The 22,731-nt window shown below is 41.0% G+C and overlaps 1 protein-coding gene across 4 annotated transcripts in view; it reads left to right on the top strand.

The window, feature by feature from the left end:
* Positions 1–22,731, top strand: part of C15 — a 107,021-nt gene that overhangs the window by 39,076 nt on the left and 45,214 nt on the right. For 2 of the 4 annotated variants that reach the window (XM_065218494.1, XM_065218492.1), the window contains one exon: positions 18,703–18,928. In XM_065218494.1, coding sequence (XP_065074566.1) covers positions 18,703–18,928 — 226 coding nt within the window. Of the gene's footprint in view, positions 1–18,699; positions 18,929–22,731 lie in introns of all 4 variants that reach the window. The other 2 variants (XM_065218493.1, XM_065218490.1) reach the window with 1 other exon arrangement.

The following is a 22,731-nucleotide window of genomic DNA, read 5'->3' as shown; positions in this document are numbered from 1 at the left end:
GGAAATTTCCAAAACCTCACCCAGTGCCGTAAGTGCCAGGGATGGGGTCACGGGACCAAAAATGGCTACATGCCAGCTAAATGCATGAATTGTGGTGATTCGTCTCACTCTAAGGACGACTGTCCTGCGAATAAAGGTTCTAAAAAATTTAAATGTTCAAATCTTGGTGAAAACCACAAATCACCCGTTCACGTTCTCGACCAGGTTCAAATTCCTCTGCTGTTAACAACGGTCAGCGAGGAACAAATTCTACATTCGTACCCGTTGTACAAACATCACCCCTGCTTCAAATTATTCAAACTATGGATACATTGTATTTCAGATCATCTATTGGCCAAATTTGAGTGCTCTAGGACTTTGCTTACCCCCTAAAGATAATTTCCATTTCCCCTAGTTATAGCGAAGATCAACTCGCTTTGTATAGATATATTTTTATTATACATTTCGATACATTCCTTTTACTATCACGTTCATTCCCAACAGAAGCTATACGTGTGTCCATCTCCGGCACCGTGTCAGCGGGCCACCTATTAAAGTGCAAAGCCAGCCCATACCACTGAAGAAGACGGTCCGTATTCTGGGGGTACTTGTTGACCGGTCCCTCAACTTCGAGCAGCACTTTAAGGCGATCAAGAACTACTGCCGCAGTAGGATCAACTTGATCCGCACCATCCCTCGCCCCCACCGGTCTAACAATCGTGACACTCGTTTCCGGGTTGCAAGAGCCGTCATCGATAGTCGCCTACTGTACGGTCTTTAGATGACGTACATCGCCACCGAAAAGCTCGTGCAGATACTAGCACCAACTTTTAACACCTACGTTCGGATTGTCTCCGGTCTTCTTCCGTCAACGCCCGCCGATGCCGCATGCATCGAAGCGGGTATTCTGTCCTTCCGCCATCGTATAACCGCAGCAATTGCAACGAAAGCCGCTGCCTTTACCGCAATGACCTCCGGAAAGGACAGGATCTTTCTCCTCGATGAGGGGAACAGACTGCTCCGCATGACTGCCAATTCGGAGCTCCCCCCAGTGGGCAAGGTCCACTGGTACGGAGACAAAAGTTGGCGCATACCTCCACCAAAAATTGAGAGCCGGATAAAGAGCAGGTTCAAGACTGGAGATAACTCTGCAGCGCTGAAGAGAACAATAGTCGAACTGCTAGGCTCGGACTACCCAACCCATGCCCACATATACCCGGACGGATCGCTGTCCCGAGCCGGGGTCGGAATTGGAGTAGTCGAAATTTCAGCACCGATGAGTAGCAGCCTACCGCCACAATGCTCGGTTTTCTCCGCCGAAGCTGCGGCCATCTTTGTTGCCGTAACAACACCCTTGGACCGGCCCATACTGGTGCTATCCGATTCGTACAGCGTGATACAGGCCCTTACATCAGAGACCATGACTCACCCCTGGATACAGGGTATTGTGGAGGCCACACCTCCAAGCACGGTGTTTTCCTGGATACCTGGGCACTGCGGTATCCCAGGAAACAGCGAAGCCGACAGCCTGGCAGGGTCTGGACCAGCTGGCCCCCGTTACACCGACGAAGTGCCGCTACAGGACATAAAATGATGGATAGTCATCAAAATGTGGGAAGCCTGGGAAGCAGAGTGGGGCCAATCCCAATCCCTCTTCATCCGAAGAATCAAAGGAACGACGAGCAAGTGGACGGATATGTCGAAACTACGGGACCAGAAGGTGGTTTCTCTTCTTTGGACAGACCATACAAGGATCTCACATAGTTTTTGTAGGACGCAGTTCCACAGAATGTGCTACGTTTGCGGAACCACTGCATCGGTGGAACACATCCTATGCCTGTGTCTGCAATACCAACAACTACGGGAGCAGTACGCACTTCCCAACAGCATTAGGGACATACTGGGCGACGGAACTTCCACTTTAGCGACAGTTATTTATTTCCTCAAGGACGCTGGGTTATACAACAACATTTAGGTCCTTTTAACTTTCTTTTGGCTGACGGTACATCTCTACCGGACAGGGGATTACCCCTCCTACGGTGGAGCTCCAATCTCTTTCAAAACCCTACCCAACTTTGATGTACCAGATTGTTTTTGACGTAGGACTACGTCTTTGATTTCTATATGGGGGTACACTTTGTGAAAACCGAAAATGGAACATGTAACAAATTAAGAAAGATTTTGAACGTTAATAACTCAGCTGCCCCTGGTACAATTTCAATAGTTTTATCACCAATCGATCAGAAATATGGCTACGCATCGATAACAATGCTTCCGAATGTTGATTTTCAACAAGAAATTATTGAAAAACTGGTAAATGTCCAGCATTGTCCAAAAGCGTCGAATTAACTAACAAATCCACCAATTACCTACATGCATATGTTGCTTCCCCAGCACAGTCGTCAGCAGGGTGCCTTCCATTCATTTTGACTAAAAAAATGTTTTATGAAATTATGGAATAATAGGATATTATGATGATATTTTGTATGTGTAAGTAATAAGAAAAGATTGTAAAGTTTGTGTTTCACACATCAAACCTGCAAATTTAGCTTTGACAGAGTCACAATGAGCGTTTTTCTGATCGCCTCTTCGCGAAGAGTGAAGAGTGAAGAGTGGGTGAGATAAATCACAAAATCGCTTATTGCGACTCTCATGTAGCAAAATTGGCAGGTATTATGTGTCAAACACAAACTTAACAATCTTTTCTTGTTGTTTACATAATCAAAATATTTTCATAATATCTTATTATTCCATAATTTCTTAAAACATTTTTTTAATCAAAATGAATGGAAGGCACCCTGGTCGTCAGAGAGTAGTAAGTATACGAAACATGTCGAAGTGGCATTCGCCTCCGAACCTCGGGCACGTGCGAATAGGGAGGATGGAATTGCGTAATATTTTGCACACTCCTCGCCATACTCAGAACCACACGCTCCCAACGAGCGTGGCACTGTGTGGTGGTGTTCGTTCGTCGAAATTAGTAGCAGCAGTAGCAGCAGTAGCAGCAGTAGCAGTGCTTTCGGCGTGTGGCGTTGAAAATTGTTCTCCAGTAACAACGAAAGGCTGCCTGCAAGCAGCGAGCTGCAGAGCCCACATAAGCAACCATCAAAGGAGGAAGAAGCTGCACCGCTATGCTATGGATCGGAATCAGTAGCTCTTCGTGAGTCGCTGAGGGTCGGTCATCTATGCCAAGCGTGTCACCCTCGCTCCAAACGACATACAGCACGACAGCCTCATCCGTGTTGAACACCCAGCTCAGAATTACTCAACCATCACTACAAAACGGTCCTTTTCAGGGCCACCAAAAATTTGTTAGAGAGTATTATTTGGACACTGGTCAAGGTCATCAGTTCCCGCAAGCAGCTAGCTATCAAGGCTCAACCTGGTCTCTATATAAGGTGTGGAATTGTAGGCCCGAATGTATTGGTGAGATTAATCATCGTCCGACCATTTTCCAGAACACGCTGGTAGGAAGTGTTAAAAATGCATATAGAATTTGAGAGAAGTGGGAATAATTCACTTTCGCTCCACAGTGCTTGAATGGTTTCAAATCGGGTCCAGATTAGCCTCCCAAAGTTACAACTCATTTGGTTAGAAACAGACTTCACACAAGCCATTTGAAGTTGACATGTAAATTACTATGGGAAATCTCAACTTTTTGTTCATTGCCTTCTAGTCTTTTTCCATATTAAGCTGCAAAACAGTTCGATAGCCATCTTATAGAAAATTTTCTCAGCTACAACTTTGCCGAAGATCATTTCTATGTAAAACGAGACAGGAAAAATAATTATTTAAGAGATTGGTAAACTTATGACATGATCAAGCAGCTGCACTGTAGGCAACACTGTATTTTGCAGTGTAACATAGTAGCCATGATTGTTGTGTGTGTTGTGTGCGTTAAATACCCCAGAAACACCAATGTTGCCTGCTGAGCAGTTGATTGAGCATCATCATAAGACATCAGCGCATTGAACCATTGATAACTTTCAATCCTTGCATTTAATCAAAAAGTGGTCTTCAGCAAAGTTGTAGCTGGGAAAATTTCCTACAAATACAGTTGTTTGCTTTTGCAAACCGGGAAAATTTCCTACAAGTACAGTTTTTTGCTTTTGCAGACCGATATGGTGAATTATTAGATAGACATGAACAAAAATCTTGGTTTTACCATAGTAATTCCCATACAAACTTCAAATGGTTTGTGCCATCTCAGTTTCTCACCAAATGGGTTCAAATTTTGAGAGGTGAGTCAGGATCCGATTTGGAATCGTTTAAGTATTGTGGAGCGAAAATTTCAAATTTTGCTTCACTCTAGTGTATATTCAGTCCCCAGAAAGCCAATAAAATCAAATTTGTGAGAAAATTAGCTCTCACGAGTTCAAACTCTCGAAGTCCCTCCTTTTTTACATATTCTGCACAAACGATACTTTCCGCCCCGCCCCATTCATATAATTCGGAAGGGAATCCTGTGAAGGGTGAATTGAATACACTTCAATACCAAAATGCACATAACTTAAAAATTCATAAATAACAAAAAAATCAAAATACACCTTTTAAAGCCGGGTAGATGCATCGAAATACTCAAGTTGACAGTCCCTTGGATTCTCTTCATCAACTTTCTCTTTGAAATAAATACTACAAATTTGATACGCTTACAAATAAAAAACGGAAAGGGTTAATATAATTGATGATTGATCAATTAAAAGAACTAAATGTTCACATTTGTTCCATCCACTAGCGGTCCTACGTCAAGCATCCGTTCGTGCCCCTAGGCACAGACCCTTCTACTTTTTTTCTCGTTGCCTGTATTGTTAGTCTTTTTACTAAAATCTGTTTTAATTGCTTCTATTTGAGTACATGTGAATTGTAAGCCAACTCCGTAACAAAATTTGCTGGGGCCTCCCATTTTATAGAGATGAACTAGCCAACGCAATGGGTAGGTCACTCCACACACCAATATTTGGTCATTTTTTTGTCAGTGTTCCGCACGTGTTCCGCAGGTGTGCCGATTTTGCCGGTCATAGAGTAAGCTGCGATTGATTGTAAAATACCCATCCCGGCAACCCGGTATTTTTGACACCTTAATGTTTTGGTTTGAAATCGCAAGCATAAATCGGATTAAGGATGACGTGGGCTGGTGTACGAAATTTTGGTGTTTTGTGTTCATAGGATAATAAAAGTCCTGTGTTATAGAGTATTATAATGCCCTTAAAGGTAGACCAGAAGCCTAGCCTTTCGTGATGTGAAAAACAACGGTCTATCAGCGGCCGAAACCGGTGGGGAACATTGTTGGAGACCGAGGGGGACGACTCTATCTACGATGCAGAAAAGATTGTGTTTTGCTGTGGCTAGCTGCGCTCACGCTGAGTAGATAGAAATAAGATTGATAACGATTCTGAAGATTTCCTGCAAAAAGATGATGCGCGATGCTAATAGATGGGAGAAATGAAAGAAGATTTCTCGAAAAGTGATTCGATAGTGTGAGATTTAGATGTGTCGCCCCCCTCGTTGGAGACCGACTATAGAGGATGATGAATATGACTTTTGTAGTTTGTTTTGTGTGAGTTGCAGTATTATTTGAATTAAGGGTACTAATGGGGTCTGATAAAATTCTCTTGCGCTCACTCTAGAACCTACATTTCGCATTAAGATCTATAAGTGAACAGCTGGTCTGAGTTCTTGTGGTATATTCAACTAAAGGAAGTTCCTGAATATACAGTCAAACAGCACGTAATGTTGTGAACAACTTCAATGACAGTTGTCCAGTAGTGCTCCCATTTTATTTGCAACAAACCAATGCCTAAGAGATTGTGCCGAAGGTCTGCCGATGTATGTGCCCAAGCAGTGCCGAATCTAATTTCGGCATAATGTGCTGAGTGACTTACCCCTTGAGCCAACGGCTAAAAATCTCTCTAATAAAGTTTAAAAAAAAAGAAGCTATACTTTTGGATTGATTTTTGAGCAGGAATGGAAAGAAAGTACGCAAAAAGAATAGGAGTTATTGAAATCGCAAAATGCAATAAAAATTACTTTTATTCATTTCCAAAAACGTCTTCTATCATGTTTCGACCAAACAAATGTGAAAAGTAGTCTCACGACAACCATAAGGTCAAATAAATAATCTCTTAAAATAAATGAGTTTACATTCTCTTCCTCCCCGGCACTATTCGCGTGACAATTATGACAACATGACACTGTCACGAAAACCTACCTCAGCAAGCTAAATGCCTTTTTAAAATGCTACAACAATCCGATAGCAACAACCGGACCGTAATTATTTTGCAGCCATTGTCGTCGTCGTCGTCGTCAGTCGTCAGGATCACTTCAGCGACGACAACGCAAATGGTAAAAAATGACTGACTGACTGACACGCTGATACCGCAGAGCTGTAAAGGTAGAAAAAAACAACACGAACACGACTCCGATTATGATAATAGCAATCGTAAATTTCATTTTCGGTGGCACTAAAGTTTTGTCATGTTGGTAATTGAACCAGTTTTTGAGCGGATAATAAACAACCTTTGGAGTTTATTGTGAATCATTCCAATTTACCCTCGATAGCCCACCAGAATATTCATATTCCACCCGAAATGGATTGGAAACCAATATTTACGACAGCAAACCTAGTCGTAAAAATCGAAACCAAACGTGCAAATAAACACATTTTTATTTTGCGCAAAATACCTACTCCATTCGACAACGTCTCTCGGTGGGCCCATAAACATAGCTTTTCCCAGTATGGTGAATGATTTTTCAGAACCAGCCGAGCTTGGGCGCCGGTTTTGAGAATTGAAAATCGTATTCACTTACATGGGCGTGCACAGGCTCTTGCGAAACGAATAACTTGGTTGTTCTACGAACATTGAATTCCGTGTTTTTAATTAACAAGAAGAATGCTTCAAGCACTATTCTTCATCTCCCTCTCAAATCGTTCTCTACCAATGCCACTCTTATTTCGATGGTGCGTATCAGAGGGATTCCGTTAACAGCAACAAATAAATTCAAAACGCAAACACCGCGCCCCCATGTTTCCGAATCCGCTTCCTTTCATGGATACAAGCGTTTTATAAATAATAGAAGCTAAATTGTGCGATCTTTCTTCGATCACATAGCTTGTGTTGCACGTTTCCAAGCCCATTTCAGCGGCGATTGACGGTCAGAATACGGAAAGAAACGAATGGAAAAACGACGAACACTCTATAAACACTTAACGTGTTAAAAGTTTCCTATCCCTTCGAACCACAGAACGGCAGCAGCGCTTGATTCTTGCCCGTGTTCAGAGCCTATAGCGACTGAAATCAATTCACTTGGTTGTTGCTTAGTTTACCTCCTATGCTTAGGCAAGCATACTGTAAACTTCAGGTTTTTATCTGGGAAATAAAATATATTATTTATAGTTATAGGATGATAACGCCTCGCGAGCAAATGCTCGACCCCAAAGCGCCAAATATGGCAGTCAGTGTACGGAACAGGGAGCAAGCGGGGCGGGGCACCTTCTAATCCATTTGACCATTGGAAGAGGTAAAAGCTTATGTACAACTCAATTAAAACTCGACCAAAGCTGGTGTCTGTTTCGAGATACTGCTCTATGATGACAGTATTTCATAGCATTACGTGTGGCTCACGCCTTTTCATTCAACTTGGAGATTTGTATAGCGACCTGTCCTCAGCTGAGCTACGAACGATTTCCGCGAGAGTATGCTCGACAGACTATAATCCCAATTAATTGCTCCTTTCAATCTCGAGGTGAGCCCCTCTCGCCACACCATCTCAGCTAAATACAGACGCGAGGCGAGATTGTTGCAAAAGTACATTAAACACAACTGGCTATAATGCTCCATTTTGATAAACTAAAACAGCTGCAAAACATTTTCTTTTCGCATTGAATTCGAAACTTTTACCCCCATCTATTGGAGATAAAGCTTCTATTCATAATAATATTCATAATGGAAACCGCTTCACCCGGAGCCGTATCATAAAGTTGTAAAATTTAACGGTTATGGTCTCGTTTTCCTAAATAAGCCCTTTTCCACCAACACCAGCATGAAACCTACTAAGCTGGAAACGTTCACGTTCAGATAAACGGTGGAAAACCCTGCATCCATCATAAACAAAACCCTTAGCAGAGTAACGCCGGTGCGGTCGGTGGTGCACGGTACACAACAAGGGTTGAATCGATAAGGGAGGAGTATGATGAAGGAAGCAGGGAATCGTTTATGGATATCAAATTTGGTGGGATAATATCAATAATCTCGCTCTGGAATCGGAAATTGAGCCTCTGTCAAAAGGACGGACTAACGGCCGGAAAGAGTGCCGTTGTTGATTGCTTGTTTGATCAAATTTGACACATATTTCGATTCTGGGGTTAACGTCTAGGAGAAATGCGGTTGCACTTCAATATTTATAGGGTGAAGCAATGCAAAAAATATACCCATTTCATGCAATCAGAGAATGTTTTAAACATTTTTGTTAAATATTTTTCATTGAAGCATTACAAACTCATATACGGGGTAGTGAGGATAGGAATTTTAGCATTATATTTAGAATCAATTTTTTTTTTTTAGTTTTATAAGGTTTGGGACTTGGTTATCAAGTTAGTGTTCTTTGAGCACTTCCACAGTTGATAATTGAGAGTTTTCTAAGCCTGTATTTTTGCACTAGTATTATTGTGTGACATGTACAATCATACTCTATGCTCAGGGAAGGCGAGAAGTAGTAAAATTTGCGTTTATTTGCTGGTTTTTTGATGTTTCAACATTTGGTTTAACATTACAATTTGTTAGCCTTTGGCTCTTCATCTTTGTTCTAGTTAATTGGTTATTCTAATGCGATGATTGAGTTTAGCGCTAGTTTACAGGATACCCTTTTAAGGGCTTGTTTTCGTTTGAATTTAAAATTTGATAACCTACCTACTTGAATACAGGAACTACCTAACTACTTAAACTAGGTTGCTAAATCACGAACAATCTGGTGGTTTGATCGCAGACAGGTGTTTGAAGACCGGCCAGAGGATGAATCTCAGAATTACGAGTTCGCGGTGGAATGTTAAGGATCATTCTGAGGATCTTGTTTTGAATCCTCTGAAGCTTTAGGTGGTGGTACTTAACACAACTCTTCCAGATTGGCATACCATGCTCAATAGCCGGCAGAATGATCTGCTTGTAGACAGCAAGCTTGTTTTTGAGGGACAGTGTGGACTTCCTGTTTATCAGAGGGTAGAGCGACCTGATCAGGATGTTACACATGGGATCGGAATAGTAATTTGCTATCGAGGGTGAGACCAAGGTAGACTACTTCACTCGACCATTCAATGGAAGTGCTATCAAGATGGATCTTGACGTTAGCAGGCGGAACAAGCCGAGGTGAAATCCAGTGTGGAAACAGAATGGTTTGTGTTTCAGCTGAATTGATACAAATCTTCCAGCTCTTGAAATAGTCGGACAGAACATCCAGGCCTGATTGTAGTTTACTCGCCAGAGCACGGATCACTCGACCCTTATAGATGAAGGAGGTGTCATCTGCAAACATTGACAGGATACCACCACCCAACAGGGGAGGAACGTCTGACGTGAAAATGTTGAATAGGATAGGCCCAAGTAGGCTACCCTGAGGTACCCCCTGCATCAACGTTGTACGTATCAGAGGGGACATTGTTCAAAAAGACCTGGAATAATCTGCCCGACAAGTAGTTTTTGATGATCTTCACGGGGTAGATCGGAAAGTTGTATCGATTCAGCTAGGCCATCATGCCAGACATTGTCGAACCCCTTTTTGACGTCCAACAATGCCATGGCAGATGTATTGGAAACGGGCTTATTCCGCTTGATGATGTTAGTAACCCGTGCGAGTTGGTGGATGGTAGAGTGGTCTTTCCTAAACCCAAATTGCTCTTTGAGAAAGATGTTATTATCATTTGAAAACACCAGCAGACGGCTGATTATCAACTTTTCGAATAGCTTCGAGATGGAGGACAAGAGGCTGATGGGGCGATAGCTTTTGGCACTGGTAGGATCTTTGCCAGGCTGTGTATTGGAATCACTTTGGCTAACTTCCAGCATGCAGAGAAGTAGCCAAGCTCCAAACATTTGTTGAAGATAACGGTCAGATGGTTGAAGAAGTCAATACTCAAGTTTTTCAACTCGAGGTTGACTACACCATCCATAACCGCGGCCTTCATGTTTTTAGTGCTTCTAATAGCTGCTATCACCTCATCAGCCGATATTCTATTATCATCATGCACTACTACGAGGGTGTCAGAGTGATGGGGGGGGGGGTCCGAGTTCTGGTCAACAGAGTAAAGAGGAGGGATCGGTCTCGACTTATTTTTCAAAATTTTGGTCATCTTCCAAAATGGCTTCGCACAATCTGGGAGAGAGCTAATATTGTTGGCAAAATCGTTACTTCTGAGTCTGGATAATTTTGGTTACCCTATTGACATTGGTATTCAAGTGGGGCAGCCCAGACCGCTGGAACTGCCTACGAATGGTGTTACGGAGCCTGATAAGATTTTTGGTTGGGCTGTCAAGGTTCAGAGTATGACTCACCTGTCTGGATGCTGGTACGTGTTGCTCCCTGGCACGGGATATCGCCTCTTCAATGGTTTTCAGACACCGATCGACTTCTTCGAACGACTCCGGTAGGATGTCGTAGTCTATTGCTGTGTCCACACAGCGCTGGTACTGCTTTGTTGATAATTTCGTCGGGAAACTTGAAACCTATTGGCTGAGGAACCTACTTCGGCCACCCCCGGATAGTGGTCCGAGCTCAGTTCTTGGTAGGCAACAGGTTGAGAGATGTTACCACCAATGTTTGCTGATGAAGATGTCGATGGTGGCATGAGCTCCGGAGGGAAGACGAGAAATTGTTGTGTCTTGCTTTTTAGCTGCACATTTACCGACTGAGCTAAGAGAGGGCCAATTAGAATCTAGGTACAATGTTCTATTTTGTTAATAACTCAGCTGGATTAACATATGTCTAATTCTTCTGATTTGTTTTAACAAGTTGCACTAAATTTTGTTAGCAATTAGAGAGATCACATGAACATTAATACAGGTGAAATAAAAACGACTATCGTAGATAATTCTGAAAGCTAGATATGTGGAAATTTAGATTCACGCATCCTGAATGCAGTATTTCATGTTTAACTCTCTTTCAGAGTATGGATGAAGACAGTACCTTAAGATAAAAGGCCCGATGCCGATTTAATAGCTTTTTTATTCTTAATTACAATGTTCGATTCTCTTCATCAATTTTCTCTTTTGTTAATAAGTCGGCAGGATTAACATTACTCGGTGTGTTTGTTGTTGCTTTTGCTAGCCAATAAAATCTTTTACATCATTGTACCCTATGCTTGATAATGTTTGCACCATTAAACAATTTCAAAATTAAAAAAAAATCTCAAAAATTTTGTTTTTGTGTTTTTTTTTTTATTTATTCAAAGGGGGAGGTTTCTCAGAATCTTAATTTATTGTAATCATCGATCGAGTTTCCACTTGCTGCAATTACGCCTCCACACGCTTCCGGAATGCACGGCAGGTTCTAATAATGTAGTCTGGATCCATTTCTCTCCAGGTACGGGTCAATGTTTGTCTGAGGCTTGCTGTACTCAGGTGGCGTTTAGAACAGACCTTGGCCTTCATGACGCGCCAGCGGATTAAGATCGGGGCTGGATGGCGGTCACATATCCTTCGCCCAGAACGGACGATGTTCCTGCAAACACTGCTGAGTGCGGTTCGAGGTGTGGCACGGAGCCCCATCTTGTTGAAATACAACATTTGGCTTCGGACCATACTGTTCTTTGATCCACGGAAGAATATACTTACTTAAAATCCCGATGTAGATCTCCGTGTTGATCTTGTCGCCTTCTGGTATGAACACCGGGTCCATTTTTTGCCATCGGAAGCCACCAATCCAAACACCATAACACTAGCAGGATGCTTGGTCAGATACACGTTCTTGTGCTCGTCGGCCACGTCTTTTACCGGAAGAGAACTAATATACCGGTCGGTTCTGGAATTTGATACGGGATCGACGGTAAACATGCTCTCGTCGGTGAACAGGATTACCGGATTTTTTCGCTTAAGGAAGTTCAAGATTTTCTTGCATCGTTTGCGGTTGGTAATCACGTGAGTTTTTTTTCCGTGCCCTCGACTTCGCCCCGCAATCTTCCTTTACGATCTTCCGTGCCGTAAAATCGCTGATCCCGTGTTCCTTTGCCATTTTCCTTATTGAACGCACTGGATTCACCCGAGTATTCCTTTTGATAGCAGCGATAACCCTTGGAACCCAAGCTGATCTTGGACGACCTGTAGCCACCTTCGCGGATAGTTGCCCTTTCTTTTCTCGGTCTAAAACCCTTTTGATGGTCCACCGGGACACTCCCACGGCGATTGAAATGTCTTTTTGCGAACATTTGCGCGTAGGACAAATCACGAATACGCTGCCACTTCGTCATGGTGCAACTGTCAAACTAAGTAAATCATTTTCTTTTATACACAGCCTACTACGGTATGAGCTATACACGGTAAGAAAAAGTACCCAACGGCCAGTTCACTTTTACCTACTTTTGACTAGTTTGTCTCCTTTTCTCCTTGTAATGTTGTCAAAAACGGAGGAGAAAAACCACCCAACAGGGGTAGTAAAGTGTGGGAACCCAACGTTGAGTATAATCATATTTACCTACTGTTGGGTACATCTAACTTACTTTTGGTTAAAAAGCCAGTGGAAAATTCCATACGAACTGCACACAAGTAAATGAAAATTACTTTGACCCGCTTTACCTACTTTTGGGTTCCTGCACTATAGTGCCGAGATGAGTGAAAAGAACTTAATTTTGGGTACTTTTTTCTAACCGTGTAGGTTACGTGCATGCAAAGAAAACCAAGACATTGTATGCACAGGTGAAACGGGAACCTTATTTGTACGATAGTGCAAACATTATCACGCATACGGTATTACAACAATTTCGGGAAATTGCTTTACTCAACTGTAGTAATAAAAAGAGAAAATCGATTAAGAGAATCGATCATCGCAGTTAGGCCCTAATGATTCTGAACACTAGAGATGGGCACTGGCTGGAGTGTTGACCCAACCCGAAAATATATCTTCTAGCTGCACGCTTGCTTGGATATTCATGGGAAATATATATGTAGGGGCAGACGGGGCAAGAAGGTCACCCTAAGGTTGACATCACTGTTATATGCAATAACTGCAATTAATACATTGAAACGTTGTCTACTCTAGTTCTATCATATCTTTCCTAGCACCTGATGGAATTCAATGTAGGGTGGGTGAGCCAGTAGTGGAGGCACTAAGCCAATTTATTAATTAAAAAAGAAATATACGATGTACACACAACTGTTATACGTCAATCTATAGCTTTCAACCTCCCGCATAAACAATAACCATAAGAAGCGCCTAACAACCAATTCGGGATATCATCCCAACTTTATGTGGTATGAACGTACCATCTATGATATCGTTAGTGTATGGTACCCGTTTATTAGGGCTCTATTTTGATAGAAAAATAATACATTGTAATAAAATTGCATAAAATTTTAGAAAGATCGTCCTCCATTAATAGGAACACTGTTCCAGTAGTTGTGGTAGTTGATATCTTTGGTTCCTATAATAGTGGAATGCGTTGGTTTCTTATGGGTTCCACTATTAATAGGAACACTACCGCAACTAAAGGTGCAAAGGAGTGAAAATCTTAAGGATCATTAATTATTTTCCGTCACTTTTGGGCATATTTTGTAGGAGAGCTACCGATGAAAAATAATCTTATCCTGATCCTCCTCACTATTCCGGCACAACCTCCATACCGCAACTATAGGTACAGCACTATTACTGGAACACCTACCCTATTAAGTTTTGGATTTTGTTAAACCAATTTTATTTTATTTTTAAATTTGATAAGGCTCAATCGAATTAATTTTATAGAGTTGATGATTCTTGTTCACTATACAAAACTAGAGTCAAAAGGTACAACAAAATAAGCACTTTATCTTCCACTATCCAATAAGGTCCGCTTCCAGTGGGTTCATTGTATGACAGTATGGGTGCCAACGGGAGGCAGAGCGCTTTCATTGTAGCAATGAACGCAAAACGTGGTCATCACTCACACACTCATCGAGAAATGGTTGCTTTTCAAAGTCGACGACGCATCGACCGAAAGAACTGCTGATGAAGAACAATGAGGAGAACCACACAATGGTTGCTGCCGAGTAAATAGACGATCGCGTGACACACATCGAGAGTGGCCTGCTCCTGTCAACAGTGAACAGTGAACAGTGAATATTGCACGTAGAAGTTAAAAACTTCGCCTAGGAGTCATTGATGGAAAATAATATGATTAGTGTTTACATTCCATGTTTAGTGTACAAGGTGGCGATGAATGAAAAACACGTGCGCGAGTGGATTTTGTACGGACGTACTGCGAATCCTGACTTTTCAATACGGGAACTTGCAAAAAAAGGTGGATTTACCTTAATCCACTGTTCACGGTGTGTTCAAATCATTTTCAGAACGTTTGACCACAGACAAACAGACATATCACTCACAATCACATTCATCGCAAATAATCTTTTAGTAGGGAATGTGTTTGCATTTGTCATGGTGGCGCCACTGAAGCATTGAGCAAGCCACCACATTTCGAACTTATCAGTGCTGCCAGCTCTTTTTCACGTCTAGTTAGTAGATGTCAGCTCTTGAAAATGATAAGTGGTCAAGGCATCTCACTGGAGACACAAACCACATTACATCAACCATATTACATCAAAACTGCTGCACATTAGTCATTCCGTTCCTAATATTACGTTGTACGATGTACACAGAATTCGAGAACAAATCATGTTGTTGACTGTAATATTCTATCAATTTTTACCAGTCATTGATGTTCAATACTTCACCATGAATATCATTGATTGCATCTTCTGTGTACACATTGAAGTGATGAGCGGTGGTAGAAAGGGCACTAATAAGTGATGAGAATTTTTCCTACGGATCCGTTTTTCTGCAGAATTCAATCAATTCTACAGATCTTCGGTAAATTTCGTAGAACTGACATCACTGACTTCCATCTGTTTTGTTTTGATTCAACACAGCTGACGCGTTGACAGAACGAGGGAAAAGCAACTAGTGAAAAAATTGCATACACGAGGGATGCTCCGGTTGCAAAATATTGCTTGGGAATCTGGATGATAGATGGTGCTAGTGCGCATGCAAAATACGCTTGACTATATTTTTTGAAGAATTTTCTCCTAAGAGTTATGTCTGTTTGTCTGTGGTTTGACGGTCAAGAGGAAACCGAGGTGATAAAAATATTGAACGTGCTGATCCTGTCATAGACCGAAAGGTGAAGAGGATATTGAAAAAAAAACCCGAATCCCTCTGTTCGAAAGGTGGCTTGTAAAACAGGAATGTCACCTGGTTTATCCAAAAATCAAAACAGCGCTTGGGGCTGAAGTAAAAACAGTTCCAAACCGCAACCACAAAACAGAAGACAGCAAAATCACGGGCTCGACTTTGGACGACGAAACTTATTTCCTGGAGGATTTCAAGCAGCTTCCATGGCTGTTTTTCTATTCGACCATGGTCAAGGAATCAAAAATATCTCCAAATGACAAAATGACAAGCGATCAACGAACCGAATAATAACGCTATGTCAGAAGTGGAAAGCAATAATGATATAATCTTCTTCCTTCTTTTTCATGACAAGCAGCCCGTGCGACACAACTCACTCGGGGCGGTAGAAGGAAACGAGCAAATTGTTGGCAAGCTGCTTCACGAAGTAAAGCCGAAGATGATACACGTGTGTTAATGGGAATTTTTTATTTATGTCTTTTCTCGATTCATATCAAGCTTTGTCCTCATCCGTGTATATTGCAATAAAGCAGGCAAGCAATATATCATTATCCTTCTACCACTCGGATCGAGCTATGTTACAGAGCGAGTTTGTCATGGTAGTCGTAGCAACCGTTTTGTCTGTATCGTTGGTTGCTTTATGTGTTTGGATTCGCTGACCATGGTTAAAAAGTACTACGGCCACCACGGAGTCTGTACAGCGCAAGGTTCGAAAATGTTATAAAAATAAAACTGAAATAAACAACTACAATTGAAATATAATGTGAAATTTGTGTTTTACTTAAGTTTTGATGTGTCCGGATTATTGTGGATACCGTAGTCATTCCATTTATGCGGTGGGTGGTACCATCCACGCACGATGTTCTGAGGCATAACCGGGATGTTCTGAGGCATAACATCTCTGATCACGCCTTCCTTCAGAAGGGAAGTAAAGCCGTTGGTCCTCGGTTCATGAGTTGATGGGTCGATAAGTAGGGTCCAGATGTGGGAGCTGCATCTTTGGCGTCGGTAGCATTGGTGCTCAGCACGAAAAGCAATATCGACGGAAAACAAACCAAGGAGAAGAAAGAATGAATTTGGGTCCCTGAATTTGAATCAGACGTTAGAATCCTTTTGCGAAGTTTATTTTAAGCGAAAATGCTAAAATTTATTTCATATATTTCACAGTTTTGTCTAATTTGAGGTAATTTGCTTAAACATCGTTAGAAGTTGAAAGAAAATCCTAAAAAATGTTATAGTGAACACTTTTTTTTTTGTTATATTTTAAATATTTCGAATTTAGTGACACATAGTTGAGTCACAAAACCACTGAAAAACTAATGCAAACATTAGCTGCAGCTCTATAAGCGTTTGATGATATAGTTAGCTATTGAACCCCAGAAAAATAAAATTGAAATGCACCAAATTATATTTTTAAATTTTTATTGAAAAAAAAAACTCATTGAAACAATCATTAGAGTGCCTTGGTGAAATATTATTAAGATTTCTCTTGCTATCAAATACCGAACTAAAAATGCAAGGCATTTGGATCAATTCACCCCCAGATTACAGAAATCAAAATTTCGAAGAAGTGTGATGTGTGTAAGGGCGCACAAATAAAGCACAGTGCAATTCGCTTCAATATAAACTTTAAAAGCAAAGTTAACATAAACATCGCTTGGGATGACAGTTCCATAATGTGACTGAATTTTGTATTCCTCTCAAACTTTTGATTTGTTTGTTTCGTTTGTCACTGCACACACGTTTCTTTCGTGCTGAACGTGTTAACACACAGACTTATGTGTTAACTAATGTGTGCTTAGTGTGGTTCTCTATCGCTGCTCGTCATGGAAAGTTTCCAAGAAAACTCATTAGACTAGGGTAGGTGTTCCAGTAATAGTGGTGTACCTATAGTTACGGTATGGAGGTTGTGCCGGAATAGTGAGGAGGATTCGGATAAGATTATTTTTCATCGATAGCTCTCCTAAAATAAAGCATTTTTGCATATTTCAAACTTAAAATATGCCGAAAAATTACGGAAAATCATTAATTTTCCTTAAGATTTTCACTCCTTTGCACCTACAGTTGCGGTAGTGTTCCTATAATAGTGGAACCCATAAGAAACCAACGCATTCCACTATTATAGGAACCAAAGTTAGCAACTACCACAACTACTGGAACAGTGTTCCTATCAATGGAGGACGATCTTTCTAAAATGTTTTGCAATTTTATTAAAATTTAATATTTTTCTATCAAAATCGAGGTTGAAAGCTATAGATTGACGTATAACAGTTTCGTGTACATTGTATATTCTATTTTTAATTGATAAATTGGCTTAGTACCTCCACTACTGGCTCACCCACCTTATTTGAAAATCTTTTAAATTTACTCACGAGAACCTCTGTATTGCTTTCTCTGGGTATAATATTGGATACCTTTAAAATCTAATCGAGCCTTTTTTAACTAACCCTCAAAATTGTCCCGAAGTCTTGAAGAAATAAATTAATGAATTTTTGAACAGTTGCCCAAATAAGATTCATGGATAGCCAACCGATAAGATCAGTTGTTGAAAAGAACACTTTTTGAAAATAAAATCGAAGCCATTTGTTATACAAGTGTATTCAAGAAATATTTACGGAAAATGATGAAAAGTCGCATTAGTCTATTGCTATTTTATTTTATTTTTCAATATCCTGAGTATCAACTATTAAAAAAGCAATACGTTTTATTAGCTCGGTTCATATACAAAGAGTTATAAATCATAAAATCTCAGCCGGGTCTGATTAATAGATGATTTATGTAGCCGTAAGTAAAACCAATCCAATTTACCGACCTAAAATCATAACTCCTCCTGGTCGACGACCGTAATCAAAACGTATTGCCCAGGTCTAATGACAGACGGTATAATGTGAGGCCATTTCTAAATGGTCAGTCATTATTCATATGAAATTCAGATTATACCTATAAATTACTCCGGGCACTTAAACACGGACAATTTGCATGACTCTTTGCGACAGCCGCAATACGGTAATAACAACAGCAACGGAAGGCAGCGGAAAGCTCATTTCACATTTAGTCACGACATCACATTGAAATCCGAGTTATGTGTGACCGTCCAGTTGAACAGAAAATGAACAAAACGATTAAATATATGTAGGTAAATAAAAATTAAATGATGCTTTGATAAATCCTGCATTTATGCGCTTCTCGCACACACTGGAGTGGTCGCTTCCGAGCACAAATTTTAATCGTATTTTAATAACATCGCCATTAAGCGAAACACTCCCTCCAAGCCTAAACGGTTTCGAAGCATGGCGACACAGAACATTCAGCTACTAACCACTCCCCGTTATTTTGCCTGGTCTTTTTTGTCACTTTCAGCAGCATTCCCCATCGCCCGCCGGATCGGCCATCCCTATCAAAATCGAACGCCACCGAAGCGGAAAAAGCCCCGCACCTCGTTCACCCGGATCCAGGTGGCTGAGTTGGAAAAACGATTTCACAAACAAAAGTACCTTGCATCCGCCGAGAGGGCAGCACTGGCGCGGGGACTGAAAATGACAGACGCCCAGGTCAAAACGTGGTTCCAGAATCGACGGACCAAATGGAGGTGAGTTATTCCATTCTTAGCTAACAAAAAATATGTATTTGACGAATTAGATTTTTTAATGCGTAGACAGTTTGATGGGTTTGATGATGGTTTTTTTTTATTGCTGGCAGATTTGGAGCAATCAGAAGGTCCGAAATGAATCAAACCTTGTTATGTTGAATTGAACTTCCTTTTCCAACCAAATCTGGCAAAGTGGAAATGTAACAAAGAAATTAAATCCCTCCAGACGGCTTTCAGCTTCACAGTCATCATCTTTATGGCTCTTGCAGAAAATTTGAGGTTACATCCCAAACCCTGCATTCGGTTGGAAGATTTTCCTTGTTCTTGGCAAATGAACAAAAAGTTATCCCTGTTGATACCAGGAATCTTGAGACAGAAGAAAACTCTCCCCAAGGACAAATCCTCACCGACCGGAGAACAGCCCGAGACGAGACGAGGAGATAAAATTTAATGTAATTACTCCTATTTAGATAATTAAGTCTGCTCCCGAAAAAGGAAGCTATACCGTTGTTGGCAATGCTGTTTGTGTATGTTAAGAAGTTACGGCCAGTGGATGCTGTAACGTTTATAGCAGTTTAAAAAATGGCTGCCGCGAAGCGTAGTAATATTAATTGATTTTTAAATACCTTCATAAAACCACCGACCAAGTGTTGATTAATGAACACACTGCGTTGGAAATCACCGGCGTACGTGGCGAAGAATGCAAAGGAGGATGTGCCGAATCATGGAAAGACGGGCGAGCTCTTTTATGGTATCAACGGTATAGGTCGAGATGATCAATGTGCTGTACTTGGGCAATGATATTTCTCATTAGCATTTTTCAAATGTGATGCTAACCCACATATATCAAGCGTACTCAATGCGTAAAATTTAACGGTTTAAGCACCGTTCAAAGCATATAATGTTAAGGGATCGGGAGCAACATCTATGTCGTTTCTTATTTTGAATCAAGTATTTAACAATCTACCAAGCGTCTCCATTGATCATTGCGTCATTGGAAATCAGGCCCGATCAGCTTGTGAGTTTTACTTTGGCCATCAATGCTATCAATGAATGTGGACGCCTCATCTAAAGGTACGTTTTGACTTTGTCAGTTCTTGATATGCATTTTTTTTTGGAATTATGCCCCTGGTTGACAGTGGAAATGTTACAAAATGGATTACAAATTTTAATCGATAAATGAAAAAGACGTACCACGTAGCAACACAGCAAACAGCATTATGTCCATGGTGCTTTCGTCAGCTTCATCTTTATTATTATTTAATGTCCATGCTCTAAGTGAAACCACATTTATCTTTTATCCTGCGCCATCAACGAGCTGGACTGATAACAAGAAACAGTATGACGACCCATGCTGTCCAGCACCGAAAAAAACAGCCCTTATGCTGCTTCAGCATGAGCCCATAACAAACGAATAAAAATATAATGAAAGCATGAATTATTCAGAAATCGTAATTAGAAATGTTAATCTCGTAATTGTTGCTCACCTAATTGTTTCGTATAAATTACGTTAAAAAGCACGACTCCTTCATTAATATTCCTTTGCGTTGTTCGGAGTCGGGCTTCAGCGTGGTCGGTCCCCTTGACGATGGTGCAATGCAATTTGCCTCCCGCTTTTGGGGATGTTCTCTTCGTTTGCGCCTTTTTTTTCACGCTGCGGGATGCTGACCGCGGCTACTTTTTTCGAATTCTTTCTTCTTCACGCCACGAATAGCGCAGCACTCCATCGTTCACGATTTACTCGATTATGGTAAAATTATGTTATTTTTAATTGAATTTCAATTAAACACAGATCCAATCCAGCACGGCTTAGCTCTGTACCATTCCGAGATGCTTTTACCCTTGCTTCTGTCAAGTTTCGACCTGCAGCACACAGAGGAGTACTGCTGCGGCCGTAACCGCGGATCTACACCAGGTTTAATTGACAGTTAGCCGACCGTCGATGCCGCTTTGATTGAATAACATTCCACTTTTCTCTTCTCCGTTTGTGGACAGCTGGGAATTCGGTACATTCTTCACGACCAAAGTCTGATTTGATTGCACTTTTTTTCTGACTCGGTTATGGTGTTGCGACCGCAAGTGTGTACAGCAACTAGCTTTCTAATCCATTGCAATATACGAGGACGATGTGCCTACGACAACCGCAACGACGACGACGACGATGGTGGTCACAGAAGACATGAACTTCAGCAGATGCAAATCGAGTAGCACAAACTAATGTTGTTTACACACCAGGTACCGGTGTTAGCTGTCAATCGTGACGTTTTTTTTTTTCTGGCAGTTTGGGAAAGATGCAATGTTTTTGAATTGCTTCAGAGAGCGAAAAAAAAGTGGCAGGATTTTTTATTACGAAAGACTGTCGAGGTGTTTTATAGCTCATAACCCATTTACTCCAGATACGAACGACTTATACACAGCAAATTGTAATCTTTAGCTCAAACATTTTCGACGTCGGGGCCTCCCTTAGATCAGTCGATAAAGGAGCAGCTACAAAGCAAGACCATGCTGGAGGTGGCTGGGTTCGATTCCCGGTCCGGTCTAGAAATTTTTCGGGATGGAAAATGCCTCGACTTCCCTGGGCATAGAAGTATGATTGGACTTGCCACACAATTATACCAATGCAAAAATGGTACAGGAATCGAAAGCTCTCCCCAAGTAACCAACAAGCCCGTTAATCGCCCTTTTTGGTATATAAGGCGGCTATACGACTGATATAAAGTTCGAAAACCCTATATTTACCTTATATCGCAAAAAGGGCGATTAACGGGTAGTTATCGGGCTTAGTGGGTACTTGGGTCAATTAATAACTGTGGAAGTGCATCTTAGAACACTAAGTTGAAAGCACCCAATAAGCTAATATGCTATATGCAATAAGCTTGAGATGCGAAGAATAAGAAGAATAAAAAGAAGAAGAAGAATAAGAAGTAAGACGTTTGATCAAAGTTGTTGTCAGGATTGGTAATAAAATGTAATCGTACTGAATATCTAGGAGCAGTGCTGAGTTGCATCACGGTACTGACAGCCTTTAGATTGATAAAAGAGATTCCTACGGTTAACAATCAAAGGAACTGAAAACCCTCTCTCCGTAAAACTTCTCACCAGTATGACACAACAACCGTGAGATATCGTTGTTTTGCTTTTCTCACTCATTCGCAATATCACTAACATCTGCCATGTTTTACCATCATATCACCGAGTAAAAATAAACAGACATATAAATTGACCGTCATCTCATTTCGAGCATAAATACGGCTATGACGGTCATTCCCCTTCCAAAATCACGGCGATAGCTGTGATGTATCAAGGAAAAAGTCTTATCCTGCGTTATACAATCGTATCATAACCAGTAATTATTATTGTGATAATTCATATCTGCATGAACACGTACTCCCTGCAGTCACGAATGCTTATTCATGGATAGAGATTTTGTAGCTATTCATTTTTTCGGATACCGTGACGCGTGAGCTCCAAGAATAAGGATGCTGACCGCATATCGTATCCACATTACCGAAACCCAAGTATCAAGGGATCCTTTAAAAGCAAAACCAATAAAAAATCCTTGCGTAAATAGGAATTCACTTCTAAATATTGCAATTGTGGCTAGGAATCAAAGCAACCATTGGTATCCATCAACAAAGAAAACTTCAAATCGTTACAAATTCGTTTATTATTCAGTTCCAAGCTGGATCGGGTATCAAGATTGGATCTGCATGTTTTCGGAAAAACGTTGATCGTTTGCTTTTAAAACCCAGCTCAGGTTGATGTTTACACTTACAAAAAGTTCGGTTTCGCACTGATTTGTC

The sequence above is a fragment of the Ochlerotatus camptorhynchus genome, unplaced genomic scaffold (assembly GCF_037179485.1).
Source record: "Ochlerotatus camptorhynchus isolate MF236.1 unplaced genomic scaffold, CSIRO-AGI_Acam_v1.1 ptg000087l, whole genome shotgun sequence".
In the NCBI taxonomy this organism is placed as follows: domain Eukaryota; kingdom Metazoa; phylum Arthropoda; class Insecta; order Diptera; family Culicidae; genus Ochlerotatus; species Ochlerotatus camptorhynchus.
Note: the sequence above shows the minus strand (reverse complement) of the source record. Positions and strands in the feature narration are given on the sequence as shown.